Source organism: Rhinolophus sinicus, linkage group LG03, assembly GCF_036562045.2.
Source record: "Rhinolophus sinicus isolate RSC01 linkage group LG03, ASM3656204v1, whole genome shotgun sequence".
NCBI classification, from domain to species: Eukaryota; Metazoa; Chordata; class Mammalia; order Chiroptera; family Rhinolophidae; genus Rhinolophus; species Rhinolophus sinicus.
Window position 1 is genome coordinate 196,236,051 of NC_133753.1, and position 23,612 is coordinate 196,259,662.

Here is a 23,612-nt window from a genome sequence, read left to right on the forward strand (position 1 = left end):
TGCTTAGGAAGCGGAGCACTAAATGCTGACGCATTCGTCCCCTTGAAAACAAGCCTTTTCTAAGTTACTGGCACTGCTCTGAATGCTTTCTGAAAGGAAGCGACCTAAGACAAGTATTTGTACCACTGTGACCGAGGACCTGCACGTACCACTAAAGCACGTTCCGCGTGTCACTGGAAATCATCTACGCAGCTGTCAGCACGGGAAGTTAGGACACGTGACCTAGGCCGGACCTAGCAAACTGTCCGTATGTCTGCACAACCCGACCCCACCCTGAGCCTTGGCTCCCGCTCTTGTGGGGTTTCAGAAGCACATTCAGGGAGCGAGGGGAAACCCACCTGCTACCTGTGAGACTCAGACTCACCAACGTGCGTGGGATACTGTTCACAGAAAGGCTCCGCCACGTGGGAATCAGGTGATGCAAACCATTACAAGCCTTTAACAAGCCACAATCAATGGGAAATACACCATTTTTGTCCTGACATACTTGTTTTAAGATTTCAAATTACATGATGAACACAAATCATTGAGGCTCTAGTCTTATCACATCTCAAATGTACACAATTCTGGCCGAAAATAAGGTCCAGGCCAGTCCTTGCCTGGGGAACTGCCAAGCTCTGCACTGAAACGCCTGCTGGGGCCCGCCCCGCCCCATGCTGCGGCGCCCAGGCAGCCTGTCCCCAGGCTGAGCACAGCGGCCACATACCTTCTTGGCGGTACTGAAGTCGTACACGACCTCCTTCTCTTCATCTCTCATGACAGGCTTTTTGGAGATATTGCCCACGTACACGTGACTGCGGATGACAGGCAACAGGTCAAAGCAGGACTCCGAGATCTTCTTCAGGGCGTCAGCGATGGCTCTGTCATGCGACTCCACGGTTTCTTCGGGGTTCGGAGGCAGCTGTGAAGCTGTGCTAGCACGTGGCACAGAAGCTGGCTCCTCCTCTGCCGCTGGGACTTGAGCCTGAGGGAGGTCCCTGCGGGGATGCTTCGGGACGCCTTCTGCGGTGGCGCTGCCCGTTTCTGTGTCCGGGGACCCGCTGTCCAGGCGCAGCCTTTTAGCGCTCCTCAATGCGCACACTGCCAGTGCCCTCTTCCCACCTGAGTCCTGTGCAGTCCCCAAGTCTCTCGACTTCTCCTGGTTACAGTCACCTCCAGAGCTGCCCCCCGTCTTGACAAAGGCGGTGGAGGTGGAAGTGATTGCTTTGAACCCTGTGATGGCGCTGACGGGCCCTGGCAAATCCTGCCGGGCAGCAGCAGGTGGCCCGCGTGTGAGCTGAATGTTACCTTTGAGGATGCTGAGCGTGCGGGCCCTGGCCGACAGCTCCGGGTACATGGTGTCGAGGATTTTAACGGAATTCTCCTGGGGCCCGGCCACAGCAGTGTGGGCCGACGCACAGGGGGGCAGTCGGCCTGGCACAGGAAGGGCATGTTTTGGGGTGGCAGCACAGAACTGCAAAGGAGAGGACAATGTCCTCTCTCCAGTAGGTACGGCAGACGGGGACGGCGGGGTGCACAGAGGGGAGACAGGCCCCGGGTCTTCCAGCAAAGGAGACATCACGGGTGGTGCTGGGATATCACACAATGGAGAGAGCTGGCTGGCAGGAGAGGTGGGTGAGGAGGGGCTGGCGCTGGACATCAGGGGGGAGATGGGGCGCGAAGTCCTGGGGGGCGTGGCAATCAAAGGAGCAAGCAGGGGTGGCAGAGGGGGCCCCACCTCCTGCCGAATTTTACTCAGAGTGTCAGCAGAACAATCTGTGGGAGTAGATGTGTCAGCATTGGCGAGAATGGTCTGAGGTGGGTGTCTCGGAGCTTTTGTGTTACCTCTGTCCGCTGAAGGTGACCGAGACACTTCACTTGGATTACTTTCAACTCTGCTGGACGCTGAAGTCTTTACCGGTTTGTTTGACTGATCTTTGTTTGAAATCTTTGATCGAGTCTTGTTTTTGCTAAATGGCTCTAGTTTCGAGTTATAATACGTGTGATCAGATGCAACGATCTGAGACTCAAAGATCTGGTCATATATTTCAGAATTAATCCTCACACTGGGTTTAACAGGTCTATTCCGCAAACGACTTTTATCAAAGTTGGAACTCTGACCACTGCTGGAAATCTCCTCTTGGGCACCTGGGAGACTGCCGCCACACGGGGGCTCCTGAAACGGAGAGCCAGTGTGACCAGGGACTGGGGACGTCGCCCCGGAAGTATCGGGCATAAAGCCAGCTGCCAGCCCTCCTCCCTCCGGGGAAGCTGGGATTTCTCCAGGCGCATCACATAAGATAACTTGGTCCACATCTGGCACGAGAGCCACCCCGTTGATGATGGTCCAGTTGTCTCCCTTTTCAATGACTAGATTTTGGTCCTTATTTATCAGCACATTTATAACCTCGGAGGTCACTGTGGAGATCTGACACTGAAATGTCCTCTCCACCTCACCAGCACTGCGCTCGGCTGTCTGTCCCGCTCCAGAGTCACAGCCCTGGGCTGGGGTCTCCACCGGTTCTGAGAGGACCCCGTCCCCACCATCGACTGGCCTCGTCACATCTGAGGGACCCTCAAGTATGTGCTGAGTGTCTTCGTCACTAGATGTCCCAGTCGCGGGAGAAGTGCCCTGGGCATCTAGGCCGGCTGCGGGCGGGGGTGGGTCTGAAGGGGGTGAGGAGCCGCCTGTTTCTGGGGCTGTGATGCGCTCTTTCCCGAGTTCGCTCATCGGGCCACCGGGCACGTTGAGGAGCAGCAAGTCCGCGACGTCATTCCTGCTCGGGTCCTCCGAGTCGGGCTGCAGCTCCCGCCCGATCGTGCTCAGCACCTCGGACAGCGTCTCCAGAGAGCACGGGGCCAGCCCACTGGCGCTCCGCAAGGGGCCCTCCTCGTCCTCCGACTCAAGCCACTCCTCGCTGGTTTCGAGCGCTTCTTGTTCACAGAGTTGCTTTCTGCACTTTGCTCCTGTTTTTCCACTTGGCTTTAACTCTCTGTTCATTTCTTTGTTTAGGGTTTCTTTGCTGGAACATTCTGAAACAGAGTCCCCTGAGCTGTAATCTCTCAGCTGGCAACTCTCCAGGAACTGCACCACCTCCGAGGTGGACAAGCCATCTGTCTCGGGGAGGGCGCTGATGTTGCAGTCCCGCAGCGCCGAGGTCAGGCCGCCCAGTGCAGTGGACGGCCTGGGCTGGGTGGCACTGGCGCCCGCAGCTCCCCACGGTCGGGCCCCCAGGGCCGTGTCAGGCTCGTTTTCCCCCTCACTGCAGCTCGGGGCCTCGCTCTCCAGCTCCGTGTCACCGCCGCCCGCCTCCCGGAGGCCTGTGTAACAGTACAGAGGACCAGGGGGGCCCCCTTGGGGGACAGCACGAGTCTCATCTTTCCTGCCGGCGGCTGAAGAAAAGGCAGCAGCTGTGAGACCCGGGCCTTCAGGACAAGCAATGCCAGGACTTGGCGACAGCAGCTGCTCAGGCCGCTCTGGGCTCTGCCGAATGCGAGGCCAGTCCTCGGCGAGGGCCGCACCTTCCCCACCAGGCCCCGCTCTGTCTCCAAAGGGTGCGTCTTCAGCGGGACAGGCTCCTGCCACTGCCATTTCTGCAGCCGGATGTTGATCTCCACCCAAACCAGACGTGTCCAGATTTGTGGCGTCCAGACATGGCCTCTGCTTCTGCATCTCTTCCTGCGCTGCAGGCTCCATCATGACGTCTTGGTTTGGGACAGGGGTGTTTTCAGAAAAGAAAGGTAATTTGCTATTTGTGGAACAATGAGAATTTTCTACTGATAAAGAGCCACTTGGAGAATTAAAATCGAGTTTTCTCCAAGAAGGCGAAACTTCTGGTACAGTCCTTTCCACAGGAGCCACCTCCTGGACTTTCTGAGCTGCGTCCTCTCCCTCTCCACCACATCTCGCTCTAGATGACACATAACCAGTCCCGTTCCTGACGCTTTCTGTCGCCGAGGCAGGCTCACTCCTGGGCAGGCTCAGGGGCTCGGGCCGAGCACCAGGAGTCCTCTCAGGCCTGGCCTGCTTGGTGATCACCGACACCTGGTTCGGCAGCATGGACGCAGCAGCCCTGAGGCCCACAGCACCGGCACTTTCTCCAGCGAGGTCAGGCTTGGACGCCGACCCTCTGTTTTCCAAGGAGGCCACTGCCTTTTGTAACTGGTGGTGGGTCTCTTGCTCGTGTTCTGGTTTGGCTCTCAGCCTTTCTTCACCTCCTCTCCTCAAAAGATCACTATGGTGCCAGGAAGTGCCTCTGACAAAACCAAACACACGCGTGATCAAGCCAGACTGAGACTCCACTGGTGGTGTGAAATCTGCCTGACTGGGTGTGAGCCCCACTTGCAGACCTTGGTTGTCACCCTGCCCACCTCTCGTGGCCTTTGCAAACACTGACAGAGGGAGTGTGCACACCTGGGACGTGCCTTTCACAGCTTCTGCACGTCCCACCTCACTGCTGCTCTGACCGTGCACATCTGGTGCTCCCAACTCAGGGCACAGAGCATGCACACGAGTCCCCAGATCACGTTCTCCTGCAGAACACTCTGGTGGCTCAGCCTGCAGCCCGGCCGTGTCTGAAGTTCTGGCCTGTGACGTTTGCTCTGAGTGACACACTGCAGTAGGGACGGTTTCAGGAGGTAGCGCTCCCGAGGTAGCAGAGGAAGAACATCTGGCACCAACACCAAGCCCTGTCACAGCCATGACGTCACCTGCACCTCCGTCCGGTTCAGGTGATTCTCCCAACACAAACCCTTGCAGAGATCCTCTTCCCTTTCCCGATTCTGTAGCTGTTCCCTGAAGACGGTCAGAAACAGACACACGATCTGATTCAGAAGTGATTTCAATAGCTGGTGTCCACTTAGTCAAGTCTGATTTGGGTGATGCCATGATTTTCCCTTCAGACCCCAGGAGTTCACTTAATGGCTTCTGGCCAAGGGGACAATAACGCAAGTCTGACTTCCCGAGGGCCGCTTCCTTCTCCTGAGTGAGGCTGCCAGACAGCTTTTCAACACTCGCGCTTCCAAGGGGCTTATGAAGCGCTTCCTCCATTTGCACTGACTTCTCCATCTCCCTCGCCTCCCTTTGTCGTGGGGCCTCATCTAACACGCCCCTGTGTCTGTCACTCGCAGGTAGAGATGACACTGTCCAGTGTTTCTCACAAGCCAAGGAGTACGTGGCTGAAGGCTCTCCTAGTGTTGCTGTGAATGCCCCAAACCCAACAGCTGTCACTTCGTTTGCTTTCCACGTACTGGGAACCCGACTGGCTTCACGTGGTCTGAGCTTTCCGGTGTGCGCGCTGCGTCCTTTAGTTTTTCTGGAGGAGCCCGGACAGTCATCGGCCACCAGTGTCTCAGCTTCTGAAGCGGACTCAGCGGAGGTTCTGTGCTGGGCCGAGTCATTATCGCTGGAATCCGCATACTCTCCAAAGTAGGTCTCCTTCAAAGTAAGCGAGTCACCAGTTAGTTAATGAAACACTAGTCCAACAACTAAAGTACCAATGAAATGCATTATAAAAGTACATGCTTCCTGAAGAACCCTCTAGAACACATCTGAGGGCAGACAGTTTGCTCTCTGGAATCGCTGTAACGGGTGGGAGTCTCAGTCTTGAGTAGGACATGGCTTCGCCCTTGCTGGCAGGAGGCCCGCCTCTCACGGGGATCCCCTCACTCACTGCTTCCTTCTCCCGGATCAGGTTCTTCCGAGCTCTAGTCCACACACGGCCCAGGTGCAGTGCTACCCTCCAAACTCTCCTACTTCTCAGCTCCTTTCTCCCCATTTTCTGGCCAGAAGACTTCCCACTCTGGCTACACAGCCCTGTTTTCCTCCACCTCCAAGTCACTCCTCCACACGCACTGACTCGAGCCCACAGCGGTACCCTCTGTGCACCCAGCGGGCCACCCGTCTGGGCAACGCCTCACACACAGCTCCTGCCACACATTTCTTCACACCTAGTGCTACCCGTTGGATGCTGGCAACCAGCCCTGCTCCACCCCTCCACAGCCTATGCGATGACAATTCTCCCTCCCACACAACCCGTTCTCCACCCCTGCCCCCCCCATCACCCCTGCCTGCGTCACACATGGCCCACCACACGAGCTAAGTCATCAAGTGCCAGGCCTCCCCACTCAGTCAGGGAAATGGTGGACTAGGAAGCGTGCCCACTGCTGACACAGCCTCGCTCCTACTCAGTCGTTTCCACCCTCCCCGGAGTTCGAGAGTCCTGTCAGCTCCTGGTCTTCCTCTAGCATCCTGCCACCTGTCTTCAATCTCCTTCCCGCTTCTTTTCTACTTGGTTGCGCATGTACTGACAGCTCCCCAGGAGTCTGTCTAGGACCCCGTCCTCTTCTTCTACACACTCCTTAAATGACATCACAGTGCCATGGCTTCTGCTGCACCCAAATGCTGACAAGTCCTAAGCGTCTGAGTCCCACCAGCCCCACTCGGGCCACCGTGCCCGTGGGTCTAAAATGCACATTGCACATGCCAGCCTGGAAATCCCACACGCACCTCAGGCTAACGTTTTACACATTATCTTCCCACTCAAGTAGGGCTTCTTCTTGTATTTGTTATTTTCCAACATCCTTGACCCCTCAACACCCCTAAGCACCACCCTGAAAATCTCACCGAAGGCTGCTCATTCGACCTTGTAACTTTTCAAACCGCCTCACCTCTCTGACCCGGGCGCCACTATGGGTTACGGTGTCAGGAATGAAGGAGGCCACTAACTAAACCATCCTGTTCATGGCCCGACTCGTCCCTGACCATCCCATGCCCCACCCACTCACACTGTGACAAAGTGCAGCTGGCAAATAACAATCTGCCATCAGGGCCACCCCCGACGCTCCATCAGGATCAGATGGAAAGCCCTCAGGACACACGCGGCCCTGGGACGCTGGTCTGCGTGAACGGCCCCCAGCATGAAGCTCCCTCTCACAGTGGAGCTCGGTGTGCACAGCAAGCCCACCTACAGCGCCCCCCTTCAACACTCAGCTGGGCCCCTCCCCTCCTGGAGCCCCCACCACCCCACACACCAGCCTCCGCTCAGGACAGAGCTCCTGTCTAGGTCCCTTCCTGCAACCCGCGTCCCCAGCACTGGCCTGTCCCCTGGTCTAGCTGCCACACGACAAGCACGCCCTATGTCACCTCTGCTTTCCTGGTGCCTAGCACGGCGTCTGGAACACAGCAGGCATGAGGCATGTTTCCTGAAGGAGGGCAGTGACTCAGCAGAGTCACTTATCTGCGCCTTAATCCAAAAAGTTAGAAATCTGTTTTAGGAAGAGTGGTTTCCTAAGAAATTCTGATAAACCATTGTGCAAACACAGAAAGACGATGCATGCGTCAAGTGAAAGGGGCGATTCAGCATCACGGGTGAACGCACGCTGCACATGATCTCCCCATCTCGGAAAAACTCTACGCCTGCAAAAACGTACTGACTTCCTTCCTTCCAGATCTGCTAAGTGCCAGGCACTGGAGATAAGAGCAAACGATCACGACAGTGTCCTCCCCCAGGAGACTTATAATGTGCTTGTGGAGAAAGACAGCAATGCAACCGTAACACCCAGTGAGCAACGCCACACTGCGCGTGCTGGTTCAGAGTGCCCTGGCCTACCCTTCTAACTCCTCTCAGCGCTCCCTGACAAAGTCTGGTCTGAGTACCAAGAATGCTCGCTGAGCTTGACTAACATACTAGGATGGCCACTGTAGCCGCCTGGTGACTCAAAGTCAAAGTGCAAACTCACAAGTGCGAGCGCAGAAGGCAAGGTGCCCAGGGGCGGGGCCGAGCCCAGAGGGGGTGACGGCACCGGCGACAGGAGAGGAGGAGGCAGTTTGAAGAAGTCCACTGCGGCCTGAAGGTCCTCATCAAAAAGACGCTCGTGGTCAGCAAAGTCGGCGCCGTGGGTGTCATGCCCGGGCTTTGTTAAAGCCCCAGGAATCTGGTCCTCATTCTGGGGAGCCGCTCCGGGGGGCCCCTCTCTTCCCACGTTCTCACACGCAGAGAAGTCGCCCTCTATCTCCATGGACAGCTCCGCCAGGCATGTCTGCACCGCCGAGGCTCTCAAAGGGCCGCCTCCTCCCGCAGCCGGCACCCCAGCTTCCCTGGGGTCCCTGAGTCGGGGCTCTTCTTGGGCTGGCCTTTCTGTGGGAAAAATGTGCACATCAAATACTTACAATATCAAGAAAACTTTAAAAATTCCCACCTTATTCTACCAGTTCAAAATTCTTGCAATAGTAAGTCTAAATAAAAACATTTTAAAAGACAAAAAATGTAAAAGATGCCAGCCTGAGGACCATCCTGTAACACCTGAACATGTTCCACATAACCATGCTTCACTCACAACAGATAGGATGCAAAAGAAGACAGGCAGGAGGATGCTGGGATGCCCAGGACCCCTCCACGGCGGTCACCGGCCCACATGGCCTGAGCCTCCCCACACAGCCAGCAGTACCCGGGAGAAACAGCTTCGTGCATGTAGCCCGGCAGGAAACTATTTTTTCTGTCTGAAAAGTGATCCAAAGCCAACTGATAGCAAGCCCGCCCCATGACTGCATTTGTACAGTGCTCTAATTAAGGAACTAGGCTACATACATACTCGGTTATAAAGCAGCAGAAGGATTACTATAAAAAGCCAGTTCTTTGGCGGTTTCCATTCTGGTGAACTGCAGTGGTGCTAATTATCAAGGACAGAAGTGTTCTGAGAAATCATTGGAAATATCTATTTGTCATATTTGAAAGCTGTAGAAATACACTTTACAGAAGGACTCAGGGCTCGATAGAGAAGTGGCTGATTACAGGACTAGGGAGGGGAAAAACAAGCTGAGCCTGAACTATCGCACAGTGCCAGAAAGTAAAGAAGTTTGCAAAACAGGATGGGGAATGCAGAAAGGGCCCGCGAGCCAACCGGAGGGCGTCCCAATCACGACAGCTAGAGCACTGTGAATGAGACACATGGCAGAGCAAATTACAATGCACAGAACAGAATAAATACCCACGAGCCTGTACTGACAGAAGCAAATAAGTGAAGGAATAAATAAACGATAGATAGAAAAGGGACAGCTCTTCCTTACAGAAGAATTCCAATTAATAAATGCAGAAGAAATTAGGGAAATGCACTAAAACCTGTTAGACAAAAGCAGTATTACAGCAGACAAGCTACCTGGATGGCTACTAAGCTCAGTGGGCTACAGGTGGAGAGAAACAGACTATGTGCAGTGTCCAAGCATCTCCCTGAAGATAATGAACTATCAGTGACTTTACGATGGAGAAAGCTGGCAGCGCTACCTTACACAAGCGATCCAGACTAACCCCCCAGGGTTAGGGCAGCGGCATGTCCCATCCCCCGAGGCTGCCCTAAACATCACTGCTGTAGAGTTCATGCCTCAGTCTAATATGAGAAAACATCAGACAGGCCCAAACTGACAGGCTACCCAAAAAATCATGCATATTCTCCACAAGTGTCAAAGAGCTGGGAAACAAGGAAAGCAGGAGGAACTGTCAGGCTGGGGCAGCTAAAAGGAAGAATGGCAGTACATGCAGCGTGGGATCCTGGAACAGACAAATGGCACTGGTGGGAACATAGATGAAATTCACATGCGGTTTAGTTTATCTAACAGTATTGTACGAAGTGTCCTGCTTTTGATTATTGGGACAGAAAATGTTGAACATCCAGAGGAATCTGGATGAAGGGTGTAAGGGAAGTCTCTGCACTATTTATGTAACTTTTTTAATATGAAAAAAAGATAAAAAATAAATAATGACATGAAATCAAGTGCCTATAATAAAATAATACTGACTGATACAGGAGACTGTAAAGAACCCACGACTGCCTGAAGACAGAACAGACGTTCTAAAATGAAGACTAACTTAGGAGATGCACATAACATAACCAGACAATATAACTGGGTTATATTATCAGAGCTATTATCCAGGAGGTGAACTACGGGGAGAAATCCCTGTAACAGAACCCATCAAACCCGCCTCTGCAGGACTCAGGCTCTGAATGCACACAAGTGAGACTCAGGCACTTCCTATGAACATTTTCCTCAGGAAGCGTTCCCTTCAGAAGCCTGAAAGGAAACACTAGGAGGGCACGTTCCTGCAGATTTAGATCTGCAGTGATCTGTGAATTCATCGCAGCTAATCTAAGATGGCAGTCAAGGAATAAAAGTTGAGAAGCACTTGAATTGTATGCAAGACAGCCATCTTCCCCCATCTGCTCTAGGGTGACTAATACTATTTCCAAATCTTAAATCCTGAATAGAGTGTAACTGAGAATGTGGTAGAATGCCTGTGTGACGTTTTACTGCAAATTAAGGTATCCCACAGATTCAGTCAATCTCTGAAAAGCATTAGCTAACTACACTGTACAATAATCTCACATGACAATTGGCATGGAGGGAAATAGTTTTCTATCTGCCCAGATTGGTATCCTAAGAGACCAGGAATAGATTGTAACTAAAATGTCAGTCAAAGGAACTGGCAAGGTACATGAAAAATAAATTAATCTAAACTGCTGGCAGACAGATGAAACTCAGGAAATGATGAGAAAAAACTCTGCATGCTCAGCCTTCTGTATCCACTGCCGTACAGGCCTCCGGGTGTTCTTCCAGCTCCCGTCATGTGCTCTGATGAAAGCTGCTATTAAACGTTAAAAAGCACGTGTGCACTAAGGTTGGCGGAAGTCATGCTGAAGAGAAAGGAGCTGTGAATAATTGGGGTACCCACTTGTTTAGTTCATCCTTTAATGGAACGTTCAGGAGACATAAAACCCTAAAGGCACAGAATGCCCGTGGTACACACTTCTACTTTCATGTAACGATATGCACTTCTGGAAGCTTCTGTCTCACCTGCGACATATCTGCTGCCTTCACCAGGTACTCTGTGTGTTGTGTTTATACAGAGCCACAGTTCCTTTAGCAGTAGTTTTACTTTTCCTGTGGAAGAGAATAAAGTATTAAAGACACGCCAATTGGCTCAGTCTACACAGGCTAAAGTCAGGACTTGGCAGGACTTTAGAAAACCAGGCAACTTAAACATATTCCTCAAATTCAATCACTGTGGATCACTCCGGTCACTACCATCGCAAAGGTCTGCCACCATGCTTGAGCCAAACACTGGAGGCTGCATACAGGCGTGGGGCTTTTATGGTTTCTTCTTGCTGGGGTCGGGGTAGGGAACGGGGAGGCAGACTATGGGATTCAAAAGACCACAGCTGCCTATTGTTAATGGCTGTCACCTTCACCTGTGTGTGGAACAAACAACTCTTCAGCCTATAAACTTTCTACAGACAGGGCTATGGGACTGGGGAAGGAAGCGTAGACACAATGGCCGGACAGAGATGTGGGCTCTGTGTACAGTATGAAGAGCAGTGGAGAAGGGCTGTCAGTTACGTGAGGCCGTCAGTCGGCCATGCTGTAATTAACCTAGGGGCTTCAGGGATCACAGAAAAGCCATTCATGGTCTTAAGGGAAAACAGGGCAGGAGACAAAACTACGCAGGCATGGACATATGGGTAGGGAGAGCTAATCACACACAGGGAAAGCTACACAGGGAACTTTTATAAATTTTCAAAGGGGTCTGTCTGGATTCCTAAAATGTTTAAGAACCACGGGCTCAAACTGAAAGGCCAAGGGTAGTTGTAATGAAGACAGGCCCAATGAAATGCATGTAACATTAGAATATGGTACTAGGGATTTAAAGTGAGTCTAACATTAATAAATACAAATATTCCACACACACAAAAAACTTCCAAAGCAAAAGATATTCATAAAAATGTCAATAGCTTCTGGTCACATCTGCATAAAGGGACAACCCACACAAACCAAAATTCACCTAAAAATAAACCGTTAAGTATTAGGCAATTTCAGGCCACCTCAAAGTTCTATTAGTTTCCTTGAACTTAAGTTCTTAAATTAACCTGAAGCATTTACTAAAAATACTGAAATCTTTCATCTAGTCTAGAGAGGCTACGAAGACCAATCTTTTAAAGCAAAGCACCTGCAAGGAGCCATGAAGTTTGCATTAAGGACAGTCATATGAAAGCCCAAATGATGCAGCTCAGGGGGCTGGGCTAGAGCGGAGGACCGAGACTCGGGGGTTCAAAGCAGACGCTGCCAACCTCCCCTGAGCCAATCAGCCTCTGACGATCATGGCGTGTGAGGCACATCCGTTGCTGAGTCCAAAGTTCTGGGACCCAGCAACGTGTCTACAGTGATTTATCCGCCCCCAGAGCCTGCTCCCAACACTCGGATCCTCTCTGCTTAAGTGACCTGACCAGGACCCCTGCTTGTTATAGGCACACCCAAAGCAGCAAACAGGGAACCTTAAAGAAAAAGAGTTCCTCTTCTATTCGTAGGGAGGCTAAGCCAGCCTAGCTAATTGAGCACTCCTTCACTGCATCCAATCGGACAAAAAGAGCCATCCATTCTCAGCAAAGCAGAAAATCTCTCTGTGCCTCCATTCCTTAGTTGTGAAGAGAAGCCCTCATTAAATTGAACCGCACACCTTCCCCCAATCCTTTAAAACACTGCCTTTAGCAAAGTCTAAGGCATCTGTGAATATTTCTGGACTTTTCTACTCCGCCGACTTGTTGGTTTCCACATGCGTACACGTGTTTTTAATCACAACCGTTTCATGATTCTGTTTTAGTATCTGTATGGAGAGGAGCCTTGCTCAGATATTTCCGTTCCAAAAATCTCATTCCAAACATGTAGTTTTGCATCTGCTTGCCCTTCCCATATAAAGCCTCTGGGGAGTTTGAATGCGACTGCATATCTACAAACACATTTGGGGCAAATGCATATCCTCACACTGGAGTCCTCCACTCCAGGGACACAGTTTCTGCGTCCAGGTCTCCTGGGATCCCCTTTAGGAGGCTGGTCCAGTGTCTCCCGGAGGCACGCACGGCAGGCGGCTCTGAGGCCTTTTCCTTGACGTCTGACGGTTCCGTGGCTATCTGAGAACAGGCTGTTCTAACAGGTTCATAATGGTCCGTTCTGTGCTCCTTGTTTGTCACCATGTCCCCAAGTGCTTCACTTGTGTTTTCCAGCTGCGTCTTTGATTTTCTGCGCTTGCATTCCATTTGAAAGGACGACAGCTTGACTCGTTAGTCCTTCCAGCTCCTAGCCGTCCTGCTCGCTCTGTGGCGCTGCGCGGGCCTCCAGTACACAAAGCAGAAGGAACAAGCACGCCTGCTGTTCCCAGCAGAGATGGCTGCGCTCTTCATGTCCCACCTTCTCAAGTTCAAATGTGGTTTCCTATTATTTCCTCACCAAGTATTTTTTATAAGGAATGGGTAAATCAAGATCATATGATTTTCCTTAACCAGCTGTTGCAGTATTCCTGGGATAAATTCTTAATTCATAATTTGTCTGTATTCTAAATTCCCAGTAGATCTGAGTTCTTCAAATTGTACTTTGTATAGTCCTAAGTCACAGAGTTCTGTGTCGAGGGTGTGTGTGCGTGTTGTTAACTGGCTTCGGCACAGGGTTATGCTAGTCTGAGAAAATGAGACGAAAAGCATTCCATCTTTTCCTAAGTTCTAAAACAAACAAAATAATAATAAAGACATTAGTTTTCACTGAAGGCTTTACAGAGCTCATCATTAAGCCACCTGGACCTTCGATGGTGTTGCCGTAGATAGAGCTTTAACTATTTTGTTCTTTAGTTCTGCTATTTTTCTGTTCAGGTTTGCAACAACTATTCTGAATCAACCTGAGTATGTTTTCCTAAAAAATGGTCCATTTTACGAACATGATCAAATAGGAATATAAATTTGTGAATTAAGATATTCTCCAACTGCAGTTTTATAGCTGAGTCCTGGTGCTACTGGCTTTTGTTCTTTCTTGATCAGACTTGCCAAGAGCTGTGGGTTTCATCAGCATTACGAAGTTCCAGCTATTAGTCTTAATGGTCGCAAATCAATTGCTTAGTTTCCTATTTCATTATCTCATGTTATGATTTTCATCAATTCCTTCCATTTTCCTGAAGTGTCTGCTGTATTTTTCTACATTGTTATTCATTCATTTTCTATAATTCTTGCTTTTTAAAACAATCACTGAAGCCCGCATATCATTCCATTGAAGACCATATTGACAATATCTCAAAAATGTAATAAATGCTGCCCTACTGTTGTTTATTTTCACACCAGTTTAGTATTTCAAGTTTTATTTTTTTCTGTTATTCAAGAGGGATTTGTGTTTGTGTGTTACCAGGTAGGTTTTCAAACTGAGTTTTTTTTGTTTGTTTTTTTGTTGTTGTTGTTTTTTTGGGGGGTGGTGGTGGGAGAGGTATCTTTACAAATATCTTATTAAACATCTCAGATTGTAGTTTTTGTTGTCTAGAAAAGCCAGTTTTTACGTATGTTTGAAAAGCATTTTAAATTCTAGATTTGTGGTTTAAGCGTCATATGTAAATCATCAGTCTTGTAATTACAACTCGAATCCTATCTCCTGTTTTGTCTGGTTTTCTATTTCTGAGAAGCATGTAAAGTCTCGCATGAAAACGAAGTTGGCTATTGCCCCTAGAATTTCAGAGCATTTTTTTACTTGACAAAGTTTCATGCTCTTTGGTCCAAGATACATAGCAGTATCTTCTCGGAAAATTACACCTTTAAAAAACCTAAATATTCCCTTTTAATACATGTAAATTCATTTCTAGGCTTGAATTATTTTTCACCTTACATTACAGCTTTCAAGTTAGCATCTGCTTGGAATTTTTTCATCCATCCCTGTATATTAATCTTTCTGCTCCATTTGATTTTAAAAGTCTTCCCAATGAACATGTCGGAGATGGAGTTCGTACACAAACGTTATGCTCAATACTTGGGAGGCCTTTCTCATGTAAGTACCACACCGGTGCTCTGCTCTGAGAGAAGGAAACCTTCTCTCCTTTCAGCTCTGTTCTCCCCTGAGAAGTCCTAATAGATGACTATTACGACATCCGGTTCTATCTTCCAGATTCTTATACTTTCCTTGTTCTTCTGCACCACTGTTCAGAGATTAAATTTCTCAGTTTATTAAATCAATCTTCTATCTGTCCATTCAACAATTCAGCCTTCTTAGTGGGTATATTTCTAATCGTATTTTTAATACCCCAGAAGCCCAACTCCAATTTCACAGCAGCAGCCTATGCATATGTTCTCAGACTTTTTCTAAGGAAACAATTCAATTTCTAACACTTCCTTCTGCTTCATGACCTCATCCTGTTTCCTCGGGAACCAGCCCTTGTTCTGGAGTTGGGTGCCTTTCTTTCTTGTCACGGCTTTTCCTCAGTTTCAGGTGCAAGTTTAGGCAGGACATCTTTGATAGCCAGAGTGCATGTCTTCAGTCTACATCTCCAGTCCTAGTCCTTGGCAATGAATGCAGTTTCTCATCTCATGCGCATAAGGACCCACCTCCAGAGGGAGGCGAGGAAGAGCGAATGCAGTTGTGAGGATTACACGGAGTACAGAAGCTCTCACTTTCTGGGCCGGGAGCAGCTGTCCTGCAAAGCTGCCCTAAGTGCCCAACTGTCTGATACCCGCACCCACTCTGGGAGCCTCTCATGTCACAACTAACACTCAGAAAACTAAACTTGGGGCCACAACCTGTGGACAAACCCAGAAATGGTTCTGAACCCACAAGGTCGCACAGTTTCCATCTGTCATCCATGATCATGCCCTGCTCCTTCTGCCACCTATGATTTGGGGACATGCAGGCTTCTGCCCCCCAAACTTGCTTTTGGAGAGCTGCTATTTTCTCGAAATTTGGGGGCTGCGTCACCAGTTGATACCTTCTGCTTTATATCACCTCATTAAAATCCCCACTGGTGCTAAACATTTCTCACTCTAAAGAAGAGCAATTTTTATTGTCTCCCAATTTTATTAGAATTTTAAAGAAAGGAAAGGCAGACGTGGCACTCAGGCAGCCTTTTTGAAAGTGCAGTCAACCGAATACCCTTTCTGCCTAACTTGTAAATCTCTTTCAGAAGTCAAGTATTAACAGAGGAAAGCATTAAGGATACAACGCAAAATTAGGAATTAAAGCTATCAAGGTCCACAGCTCATCAGTAGATTCCTAAAGACTTCATTTATTTGTCTGGAAAAAGCAAAATATACAACAGATACGATCCCTGCCCTCACAGTGAAGGAAGATAAAAAAATAAAATTAAATTAAAAAATTGCTTGTGTTAGTAACAAGTTCTCTGAAGAAAATAAAACAGCATGCAGGACAGACAGCAACGGGATTGGTTTGAAGCAGGCCTGAGACTAGCCGAATCCTAAAACAAATCTGTTGGTCCAACAGGTGACTGCTGGTTAGGAAAGCCAAGTGTCGTCAAGTCCTCTATTTCTCTCAGCGACATCTATTACTACGGTAAATCTCACTTTCCACACGTCAGAGGAGGAAGAATGGAGGCTAAACACACAGCAGTATTAGTGACAGTGATAAATCAGCGTCCAGGCAACTGAAAGGTATGAGCCGTCAAAGACTGAAGCCACAAAAAAAAACGATCTGGTGTTCTGAATTAAAAAAGGATAAAAAAGATAAAAGCGATTTCTGAAGAGACACTACATAATTCTACAAAACAATGTAAGTGGTTTTAATCATTTCTATTGGAGAGAAAAATAACACATTAGTAACATGAAAATACCATTACTTACATTTTAAATTGATCCCTATCAAAAAAGGAGAGATAAGCAGAGCACAAACTGAATCTCCCTTTTGAAAATGAAGAATGAAAACACAAGGAAGGAAAGTAAAAGGCCAGGGGTCACACAATTGATAAACAGAAATATTGGAGGGAAAACCCCTATTTCTCACCTTCTTGGGTTATTCCTTCTCGTCTCCGAGATCACACACCCAGTGATGAAAGGCACATGTGAACATCTGTGATTTCCCGTGTGATTTGTGTGACCACTTTACTTTCCTTGTACTTTTGGCCTTCCCTCAATTCTTGTCTTCCAAAAATAGGGCTTTGACTTCAGTTTTCCTGCCTGACTTTAACAATTTTTATACATTTGGCACCTAAGAAATTTAATAAACTGACTTGATAAATTGTAACCTAATGAGAAAACAATACTCATTTATTGAGAAGTGTGGAAATTATATCTCTAACTAGTTTTCCTTTCCCAAACAATACTGCTTTTACACGCTTTCATTCACTGTATTATTTTATCAGACAGCAAGGTGATGACATAGATCTAATGAAGACCTGAAACATGTATGGCTATTACATGAAACATCAATTAAGCCCTGGAATATTTAGTCATAGGTTAAAGCAACAAGCGACCTCCCAAACCAGTACAAGCAATGCAGAGAAATTAAAATACAACTTGGAGTATACTTACTTTTATCTATGCTTCCGTAAGAATCACTTGAAATTTGTGTTCCGATATTTCTCAACTCTAAAAATGTGGGGGAAACCAGTTAAAAAAGAATTCTGTGTATCAAAACAGAATTGTTAAGTAAGCGATAACCGAATACTCACCCTTTTCGTTTTTCTGTTTAGAAAATTCATCGAGCCTTTCCTGTGAAAACAAAGCACGGAGTGTCAGCACGGGTACAGCGTGCAGCCATTCCAGACCTAACCCAGGGGCAACACGATGGGCCTCCCGTGACTGTGTCCCTCAGGGGCCTCATCCCCGCCTCCTGCGTGACGGGGACGTGGCACTTAAAAGGACACTGAGGAGCCCTGAAGCCAGAAGCTCAGCGTGTACGCACTGTCATCTATTACCTGTGTCTTCTTAAATTCCTTTTCTAGGACTTTCTTTTCATTCCTCAGTTGCTTGAAGTCCTGAATTTGTTTGATGGCAGCCTCTTTATTTAAAAAATACAGTAAAGTAAGAAAGAAAAATAATTAACCAACTTCACAACTCCAATTAATGAAATTCTCAAAATATAATCCATTTAGAGGTTTTTTCCTCATCCCTTAAAACTTTGAAACAAGTGTGAAAAAGTTACTGTTCCTTCAGTATTGTATCAGGGATAAATGCGGAAACCCTTTTTGCTCACAGTATTCTCTCTGTTGCCTATATACCCACAGAACTGGCACCAGACCTCAACACCCTTTCCAAGGCCTGCACGAGCCACCCAAGCCCTCTTGGCAGGCCAGATTCCAAAATGCATGACCCTCAGAGAAGGGGAGACCCCCTGTTCTTCAGCCATCAGCAGCATTCAAGGTGTTCAGGTCGCAGAACTGGGCTTTCCCCTTGGGATACAGCTAATGCCCTTCTCTGCATGTGGAGGGAGGGCTCTCCTTGAAGCTTACTGTAGTCACTCCTTCCTGGGAGCCCTCCATAAGCTGAGAGTCCTCAGTGCTAATACCTTTACTGTAGATTACATCTGACCTCTCAGCAATGGCCCCTGAGCAGCTGAACATCTACACATGACTTCTGACTCCCCAAAACGTAACTACTGATAGCTTACTGTTGACCGGAAGCCTTACCAACAACAATTAACATATTTTGTATGTTATATGTATTATATACTGTATTCTTACAATAAGCGAACTAGAGAAAAGAAAATGTTAAGAAAATCATGAGGAAAATACATTTACACTATTTATTGAAAAATATCTGCATGTAACTGGACTGGCATAGTTCAAACTTGAGTTGTTCAAGGGTCAACTGTACTTTTAAGGCATTTTCATGGCTCTTTCCTGAATCTTCAGCCAATTCCTCATGCCTGTTTTTGATTCTGAAGCACTGAATAGTCCAAATACACTATGAAGAATCTGAGCAGGATTGAGTTGACCTGAGTTCCTACACCATTGCTAGGAAAAGTAAAATCCCATAAAACACTGGAGTAAGAACCCTTTCCCAAATACACGTGTGAGCAGTAGAGCCCTCTGCTGAAGGCACGGCACGGACAGTGGGGTCAGTGAGCCACAGCAGGTAAGAGGGCTGCTGACGCCCACGCTGGACTAAAGTGGGGATCATGCGCCAGGCCTGGTCTGCCAGAGCCCCCTCGTCTCTACCTGTCATTACTTCCACATCCCAACCACCCGATGAAGGGGGAAAACACAACACAAGATTGTGCATTCAGTTCCTGAAAGGGTTCGGACTGAGCAGCCCACGAGGCGGTAGCCGGCCCTCCCGGGCCCCTCTGCACTCTGACTGGTCAGTGTGGACCACAAGCCTGATGTGGGGAATGTCCCCATGGGTATGCTCTAACTGTCCAAACACATCAGCTTTCTTGGGACTAAAATAAGCTTCTCTACAAACCTTACTGATTTCATTAGGAAAAATGAGAAGGCCCCATGAGAATCAACTTACAAAATTAAATCCTTTTATGAATTACTTCTTTTTACAGGAAAAGTACAGGCTGCTATTATTTTGAGTGTAACATTTCAAGGACTTGCACATTCCATTTCCATACTACCCAGTAACTGAGGAATGCAGCATTCAGACCTCTTGCTAACAGTGCCCTTCATGCAGTCACCCAGGGATGGGGTGCCATCAAAACCATGATGACCCAGCTGCAATCTTGGAGTCACCACTGATTTGTATACAGACCAATGGTGTCCATCTGTTAGAAAACAATCGTGCCAATTACCTTCCAGCTTCTTCACCTTGGCTTCTAGTTTCTTCTTCCTGATGATAAAATGGTGTAAGTTAAAATGGTTAACAAAAAATAAAAGTATTATAAAAAAAATACGTATTACAGTTTGTGGTACATTTTCTTTTTTTAAATTACTGAGATTTCTATAATAAAGAAAATGTCAGTTACGAGTCTCACACATCAACCAATAAAATTTGCAGCAACCGTTCTAAGAGCAGAGTAAGCCTAAGCAAAATCAGTAAGCTGTTTAATGTGTGACATTTCTAAAACGGCTTAGAGAAATCTGTCTTTTTGTCCCTGAACCGCGGTGGCCTCATCTAGGAGTGGAGCTGATGTGTCCAGAGGGTCCTAAGGTCAGTCAGTCAGTCCAGCGTCCTAATAGGCAGTACCACATCTGGGAGCCTGACGGCGGCCGCGGCTGGAGAAGTGTCCTCGTTCTAAGATGGATTTCTGATCAGAGAAGGCCGGTAACTCTCTGAGTTACTGCTACATCACATGGAAATTCAACTACTGCATGTATAGCTCACAAGATGTTTGAATAATGTGAACACAGTATTAAACTGTAAAATAATCAAGTGGATGCTTCTGAACAGCCCTTGTTGGGAATGGTAACAAAACACCGGTCGCTGTGGTACCTGTGAAAGTGCTGGCTCAGAGACAGGCGTCGATCGCTACGTTTTCAGCGCACACACACACACACACACCCCAACACGTCCATGGAGCTCTTCCTCTGCGCAGCCTGTTATCCTGCGAGGCTTACTTAACCCTCCTTCGAATCCTTCAAAGCAGGTATCATTCCCATTTGACAGATATGGAAACCAAGGCTGACAAACTAATTTAATTCAGTATTGCAGTTAATTACAGCCGACAAAGCCAAAGACAGAACTGAGAAACTCTATTAAGGGTTAGCTATTTGCAGAGATGAAAACCCTATTTCCACAGTAATTTTAAAACTACTTACTGAGCATCAGTTTTCAAGCATTCTTCCTTTACACGAGCATATTCCTGATGAGTATCCTGATACAACTTTAGCGAACTCTGGAAAAACACACACACATTGTCATTTTAAAAGTCACTGACCATCAGTAACAATTTATTTTGACCTTGAAAAGCTAAATTATCATTTAACAGTATGAAGTAACCAAATGAATAAATACATTAGGCAGGAAACCAAAGTTTAATTAATTGAACACTTTAATGGATATAACCAGATCCTTAATAGATATATGATTAATAGTTTAATCAAACAAAGCTATAACATTTAAAATACACAAACTTTAAGGCAACTCCAAATCTCCGGACCACTACTGAATAGCTAATATTTTTGTCTCAACCAATTAAAATTCAACGAAACATACAGAAATTTTAGAACTTAATATAAGCTATTGTTACTACTATGCAAAAATATTAAACAATCATTACACTGAACAGTAACTGGGAAAAGTGTGTTAACACCATCGACACTAGTGGCCTCTATGGATGGGAAAGAAACTGTTACCGAACGTTATGCCGCAGTGTCACGTGTCTATATGTCTTTAATCGCCACAGCTCTGAGAGACGGGCTTTACGACCCCTTGTCACAGCTGAGGGTCTGGGGCCCCCAAGCTGACCGAGTCTTCCCCAGTCCCAGGGAGGGAGGGAGCGCTGAGGGCTTGCCACTCGGCTGCCACCCCAGTGGGAGCTCCCATCTCCTCTCAGCTACGGCCACCGAGATCACAGCTCTAGAGGAAGGCAGCAGTCAGTGTCACGGCTGTTTCCGTTTAACTTCCACTGCACAGTCAAATATATACCAAGGACGTCCTACAGAAATAGGAAACTCGGTCGCTGGGAAAGTACGAAGACTCAGACAGGCAGAAGGTGTTACTAAAATGGCACGATCTGAAGATGGAGCGGTATAAACACCATCATGAGAAGAGCTTCAAAAACAGGAGGAGAAGCCAAGAAATCATCCCAGCTTAGCTACAGCTTGTCTCATGGAAACCACCTCACTTTACTAGTGCCAGATTTTTCTTATCTGTAAAGCCACGAATTCTCCTCTAACACTCCTATAAAGGGTAAACCAAAATTTATATAAAAAAGTGAACTTATTTTAAATAAACTGACTGCAACTTCATTTTAAAACAGAAAACTTGATTTGCCTACCTTTAACTTTAAAATTTTGCGTCTTATTGTACACTTAAAAAAAAAAAAAAGTGAAAAGGCAGTTAATGCAGGACACGCAGAGCCATAAAAATTCACAGCCAGGAGGTTCTTCTACTGAACCTCTCATGAGCACAAGCCACTAACACAGAATCAGAGCTAGTAATTACTGTAGGGGCCAAGCCACTGATCACGTAGTTCAATGTCCGCTAAACACAGCAATACACTTAGACAGCAGTCCTTTCCTTTGTTAAAACACAGAATATCCCCTTACCCCAAGAATAACACACATGCAGCTCTTACTGCCTGAAGATAGACTTTTGTAGGGAAATGACTTTAGGTACCTTTTTCTCTTCTAGCTCTGCTTTTAACGATCCCAGCTCTTCCTGACATCTCTGCAGAGGAGAGATTTTCTGAAGCATCTGTTCCACCTGCTGATGCAGCGTGCTATTTTCTCTAAAAATGGACAATGCATTAACATTATTATACTAAAGAACCTGCAAAAAATTATTAGCTATATCTATTGGTGATTTTCAGATGTTTCTAAATTGAAACAAAAACTAATTTCTCTTTTTAAGCCCATTCCGTCTATGTATACCAACATGACCTCCGTATTGCTTTTGATTTCTTTGGCATTGTAGTCTACTTTTAATAAAAGTGTATCAGAAAGCTACTTGAGAAGTAAAGACAGCAGGAGAATATTTTAAAGGGCAAGCTGCCAAATAATTAGCCCTTCCAATCTTTAACTCATGTCTCTTTATTCAAATTAAAGGATAAGCCATTTTGTGATTCAGTTTATAATCATGTTTTTCCTTTTTCTAAGTGATAAATGTAATCAGAGTATAAAATACTGCTAAATTTTTATGTAAATCTATTTTAAATTGTTGCAAATACACAAGATAAACAGTCCCATTAAACAGTCCAATTAACAGAGACGACAATAAACATACAGCAACAAGCTTCCTCTCAATGGCAACATGATCAGGACAAGTTCTTGAAAAGGCCAACCAGGCCAGAATTTAAGAACTTAGTTAAGAAACGCATTTAGACAATTTAACAGTAAGGAAAATGCAAATCTTCTTTTATTATGAGCATCAAAGCAATGTTCTAAATAATGGGTCAATCCTACATGACACTTTGTTCCAATCTGTTTAAAAATCTAGGCTGATAAATGTCTCTCCCAAATCAACTATGAAAACAGATAGCTTACCTTCTGGCAAACTGCAGCTGTAAGACTTGTTAAAGAAAACTGAGAATTTTATCTACTGATGCTTGTCTGAAGATAAAACTCATTTTACAAGGATCTGTAATAATCTGTATTGAATGTACATACAGGCAATATCATAATTACTAGAAAACAATATTCAAAGTTCCATCTATAACATATAACAGAGTGATAAAGCTTTCTACTGAGTTATTCCTATTTACCCTAATGTACCAAAAGTCAAAATGTCTATGTCTCTAAATTTAAAAAGATGCCTGATTAAATATATGACTAATATTACATTTCAAGAATAAAGACAATAAGAAACTAATGGGAAATACTTTGAATAATCCTCTATACATCGGAATCCCCAGCAACTCATCCTTCTCTCCTCAAACAGTCCAGAGCATAATTCCAGCAAAAAGTTACATAACTACAGAAAACCACATACAACTACATTCAATGAGCAATGAGAATAGAAAGACAGGGAGAACATAAAATCCAGGAAACCCTTCACCTTCACAATTTACACAATTTGATGACTTCATTTCCCATCTCAAGCTCCCAATAAAATATTCTGAGATGACAAAAAAATAATTCCTTCAAGTTTCATCTCCTATAATTCCTACTCTCATACCACACTATCGCAAATGTTTACTTGTATCAACATGTCTATATTATCCTCTATTGCCTAGAATGTAAGTTTCTCAAGATTAAGGAATATATTGTATTAATTCTAAATTACTGCAGTCT

General features: G+C 46.6%; 1 protein-coding gene across 3 annotated transcripts in view; it reads right to left on the minus strand.

The window, feature by feature from the left end:
• ICE1 (interactor of little elongation complex ELL subunit 1) overlaps positions 1-23,612 on the minus strand; it is a 52,946-nt gene that overhangs the window by 16,037 nt on the left and 13,297 nt on the right. Inside the window, exons 1-10 of one of the 3 annotated variants that reach the window (XR_012495196.1) lie at positions 22,866-22,976; positions 22,000-22,111; positions 20,478-20,554; positions 19,511-19,548; positions 17,691-17,773; positions 17,445-17,484; positions 17,305-17,361; positions 10,826-10,912; positions 7,720-8,117; positions 707-5,416 (exon numbers count right to left, since the gene is read on the minus strand). Coding sequence is in view for 2 of the 3 variants with exons in the window: in XM_019743375.2 (XP_019598934.2) it covers positions 707-5,416; positions 7,720-8,117; positions 10,826-10,912; positions 17,305-17,361; positions 17,445-17,484; positions 17,691-17,773; positions 19,511-19,548; positions 20,478-20,554; positions 22,000-22,111; positions 22,866-22,884 (5,621 nt within the window). In the remaining variant the exon portion in view is untranslated. Of the gene's footprint in view, positions 1-706; positions 5,417-7,719; positions 8,118-10,825; positions 10,913-16,777; positions 16,982-17,304; positions 17,362-17,444; positions 17,485-17,690; positions 17,774-19,510; positions 19,549-20,477; positions 20,555-21,999; positions 22,112-22,865; positions 22,977-23,612 lie in introns of those variants that run through there. The other 2 variants (XM_019743375.2, XM_074329108.1) reach the window with 2 other exon arrangements.